This window comes from Temnothorax longispinosus, unplaced genomic scaffold (assembly GCF_030848805.1).
Source record: "Temnothorax longispinosus isolate EJ_2023e unplaced genomic scaffold, Tlon_JGU_v1 HiC_scaffold_756, whole genome shotgun sequence".
Lineage (NCBI taxonomy): Eukaryota > Metazoa > Arthropoda > Insecta > Hymenoptera > Formicidae > Temnothorax > Temnothorax longispinosus.
The window spans coordinates 1-4,514 of NW_027270622.1; the positions used below are offsets into that span (position 1 = coordinate 1).

Sequence of the window (4,514 nt, forward strand, 5' to 3'; positions counted from 1 at the left end):
TTTTCGTCACGCGTCTCGTACCGGTCGTTTCGAGTGTGCGTCCCGTTGCGAGAAGCGCGGAGTGCTTAATTCACCTGCGCGACCTTCTCCGGCGTGAGACATAACCTCGAACGCGATGTAGTGCGGGACCGTCGTCGTCGTCGCCGGTGTTGGATATTTCGCAAAGTGTCGTTGTTAAGCTGATTTTTCGGGGGCTAACGAAATTAAAACATACGGTAAATGTGCAGAATAGTGGCCTTCTCACCGATTTCGTTCAACTTAGGCTTAATCGACGCGTTTCATAACCTGATAGTCGTCAACTTTAACTGTTAATATCTCGCTTCGCGGGACAGAGCGACACTTTTTTCTGCCAGACTCTTTCGTTTCACGCAAAAACGCGTCGATTAAGCCTAAGTTCAACGAAATCGGTAAGGAGACCACTATTCTGCACATTTACCTAACATACAGTTTATAAGAATCTAATAAAAGAAGAAAACGAAAAAGGAAGAGAATATAAAGAAAAATGGCAACAGCAGATAATAAAAGTAAAAGTAGACATTATACACCGATTAAAAAAAGTTTATTTTTACAAATATTAAATAAATATAAACATGTTATTGAATGTAAGAAAAGTAATTTCAGTACACTTCGGGAGAAAGAAAGTGCGTGGAATGATATTTGTGAAGAATTTAACAACTCTTCATTGATTACGCAAGAGGTAAGAGAGAATTTTATAAAATATAATTAGTTTATGTAGATGGGTTATGTCAGTAAAACATGAGCTTAATATGATATAAGTGTATAATATACGCAATTGAGTTAATTTGCTAAAATATTCTTATTGTGTTTGCTATCAAAACTATCAGTATATACATACCATTTCGTATAATGATTTTTTATTATTATAGAGAAGTGTACAGCAGTTAAAGAAGCTATGGACCAACATAAAGCAAACTCAAAGAGATGTTATAACAAAGGAAAAACAAAATAAATTTGCCACAGGTGGAGGACCAGAAACACCCTCCACAGAACTGGATCCAGATGTTGCTTCAATAGTACCTTCTTTAATGGCCACAGCTCCTACACTATTTTCGTCAAATATGGATGATGAAGAAGTAGAAGATAAGTGTATTTATCAATAGTAAATAGTTGTCAAATTTAATTGTACAAGCTTATAAGAGCTGAGAGAGCATATGTGAAGGAATAATATCTTTATATTTTAAAAATATAAGCATTGTATTTTAACTGAAGAATATTTAAAGATTTACTACCACATCCAATATATAAATAATATATGTTTATGTATGTAAACTCTACTTGCACTGTGATTGCCATTTTCTATTATTTAATTAAAAATATTGTTTTATTAATTTTTTACAAACCGCTATCGTTTCGCTTATTATAAATGGCTATTTTTTTTACATTGTTTTTTCACTGAATTTTAGATCGAAAACAACTGGTGCACAATATTATGGATGACATGGCAGAAAATGAATTAGATGACAATATGAAAGACAATAATAAGGAGAACGATTCAATAAAAATTTTATGTAAAAGTAATACATCAAGTCCCAAAGGTATGTGCTATTTAAATATATGATAGTAATTAAAAATATATGTAACAAATGTATATATTTTATATATAAATTTATCTGTATGTCTGTATGTATTTTGAATTATTTTTTGACACTTTTAGATGTTATATCTTTTTTACAGAAATTATAGCTGATATGATGCTGCCAGTTAAAAATAAAAGGACTTGGGCTTTGAAAAAGTCCAAGTTTGTAGAAAAGGAAAACGAAATTACAAATTGATATGACAGGTGAAACTAACAAGACTGTGAAAAAGCGCAAGTTTACAGAAACGGAAGACGAAGTAAAAATTATAAGAATAAAAAATATAATAGAACAAGAACGACAAATGGCAGAAGCAAAATTGAGACATGAAGAAACAATGGCTACTATTAAAGAAACTCATTTGAAAGAAATGAATAAAGTAGAGCTTAGAACATCATTAGCAAAAGCAGAATTAGCTGAAATTCTGCTAAAAAAAGAAAAAGATTACACACTCAGATTGTAATAGATTTTACTATACTATATATATTTTTATTTTACTACCTATATTATGCAATATAACTACGCAATACAATACTTATAATAAAACAAAGCATATTAATATATATTGTTATGTGTACAAAATATTTTATTGTAATTTACAAATACATTTTTTTTATTTTTTTGCTACTACATTATATGTGTAATACTTACAATAAAATAGATCATATTAATATGTATTGTTACGTATAAAAATAAATATTTTGTCATAACCTACAAATATCTACAATTTTCTTTACTTTTTAATTTTGTTGTTGTTGGATTACGTGCAATACTTAATACAATTCACATTCGACAGACTAAATATTGTACAATTTATTTTGTGCTGTAGAAAATTTATCTAAATAAACGCTCAATGAGTGCTTGTCGTACTGCAAATCCTTCTCCTGGCTGCCAATGTGGTGGATTCACTGGAACTTCTTCATATTCGTCACGTGGATCGTCTTCTTCATCCTCAGGAAGTTCATCGCGAAATATAAGCGCAAGATTGTGTAGCACTGCACATGCTATTACAATAGTTGTAGAGCATAGCAATTTTGTGCTGAGTCCTCTTGAGAGACAAGGAAATCGTCGTTTCCATACGCCGTACGTTCTTTCTACAATTTGTCTCGTTCTTCCGTGAATAGCATTGTACCTGAAAATAATAGAGATATTTCTATATATTATTTATTTAATCCATGCCTCACATAATTTAATCTATTTTGAAATTATTTGCAAAATAGAATCAAACTATGTGAGACATGGATTGAATAAATGTACAATTTGATTGAATACATATTTTGCAGAATTGAAGTTATTCTGAATGTAAAATGGAATTTTACTTGATACTCAAAAAATATTTTTAATAAAGTGATTATTGATCATACATGAGTATGTGATATTTTTAATATTGAATACGAGAAAAATATTCTTACATTAATTGTTCGTCTGTTTGAGGATGTCCTATTGGTGTCAAAAGAAATGGTAAAGTTGGATAACCAGAATCACCAACTAGCTTTCCATTTAATTTTCCTTGTACATATTGCATATATATTCTTGAATTCTGAAAAATCCTGCTATCATGTTGACTGCCAGGATATTCCGGTACAATGTCAAGAAATTCCATGCGAGGTCCAACAACAGTCTTCATTATATTGAAGTAAACACAAACATAATTAAAATGTGTTTGTGTTGTGTGTGTGTGTGTGTGTGTGTGTGTGTGTGTGTGTGTGTGTGTGTGTGTATATACATATACTTACTTATGTATACGTGTGTTTATAAACATATTTTTATATGCATACATATAGTTATCGGACGAACTTGAAATTTATTCGACTAAAGTAAAGGCTTAATTTAATTTTTAAAGCCTTGTACTTGTTAGGCTTCGTCATTTTTAGTCGCGTCGGAAATTATTTAATCTACATGATCCCTGATTATTAATTCCTGTAAAACGGAATTTTTCACGCGCGATTGTATATATAACGTACATTAAAAAATTTCGGTTTTCTAAACTTGTGCAGCAGATAATCTTTGGTTACCCAAAAACATTGTCAATATGTTGGTTACTTTTTAAAATAATCTACCTTTCCGTAAGGCAGAAGCCGTTTTATCGTATGTTATAATACTTCTAAATCTCAAAATCTTAAATAATTGTGGCTATATCATGGCCACTGTCAAACACACATTTGTAATAATTTGTGAACTATACATATAATGTATATAATCACATTTAATTTTCATATATTTTCAAAGTTATATATATATATATTTATATATATCGGTTCCTTCTCTTTCAGCAAGATCGACAATTCAACTCACAAATTGTTTAATCTCTCATACGTACATTTCCGTATCATTGTTGCAAAAATAAAAATTATAATTCATCGATTATAGAATATATATCACAGATATAATAAATTAAAATATTCAAGCTACATGATGAGTATAAATTTCTAATTTTGTGATTAGATTTTATTTCGTGATAACTTAACTCTTAAAGAATTTAAGTTGTAATTTTACATTTGAGAGAGTTAAAATAGGATCCATAAAAATGTTTGTGCCAGATTCTAATGCTAGTAAAATATTTATCTTTGATCAGTGCCTTTTTTTGATGCACCTTTACATAAAATTTGCCAGAGCACGAATAACAGAAATGTGTAATATTCTCTGTTCGGTTACTTGACATTGAAAAAGAAAGACCAATTTCCGGCTTCATAGGAATTTTTATAATTTAAGACTGACGTAATAGCGAGAAGTTCAATCATTACATCGATGGATACGATAGCAAAAAATAACTTTCTATTTTAAGGATAGCATATATATATATATATATATATATATATATATATATATATAATCACTTTATATCAAATTTTGTCCTCATAATAATCGACTTGTATATATATATATATATATATATATATATATATATATATATATATA

General features: G+C 29.4%; 2 protein-coding genes across 2 annotated transcripts; one reads left to right on the plus strand and one right to left on the minus strand.

Annotated features, from left to right (window-relative positions):
* The first annotated feature begins 6 nt into the window (after positions 1–6).
* On the plus strand, positions 7–2,384 carry LOC139824999 (uncharacterized). The gene is made up of 6 exons (XM_071797547.1): positions 7–215; positions 448–697; positions 888–1,107; positions 1,425–1,556; positions 1,696–1,721; positions 1,768–2,384. The coding sequence occupies exons 2-6, from the start codon at positions 503–505 to the stop codon at positions 2,056–2,058; spliced, it is 864 nt and encodes a 287-aa protein (XP_071653648.1). The 5' UTR covers positions 7–215; positions 448–502; the 3' UTR covers positions 2,059–2,384.
* A 43-nt stretch (positions 2,385–2,427) lies between these two features.
* On the minus strand, positions 2,428–3,237 carry LOC139824998 (putative nuclease HARBI1; the record flags this gene model as incomplete). Its single annotated transcript, XM_071797546.1, has 2 exons — positions 2,428–2,727; positions 3,008–3,237. Coding segments are annotated over 2 exons (528 nt in total), but the record flags the coding sequence as incomplete, so codon positions are not given.
* Between the last annotated feature and the right edge of the window lie 1,277 nt (positions 3,238–4,514).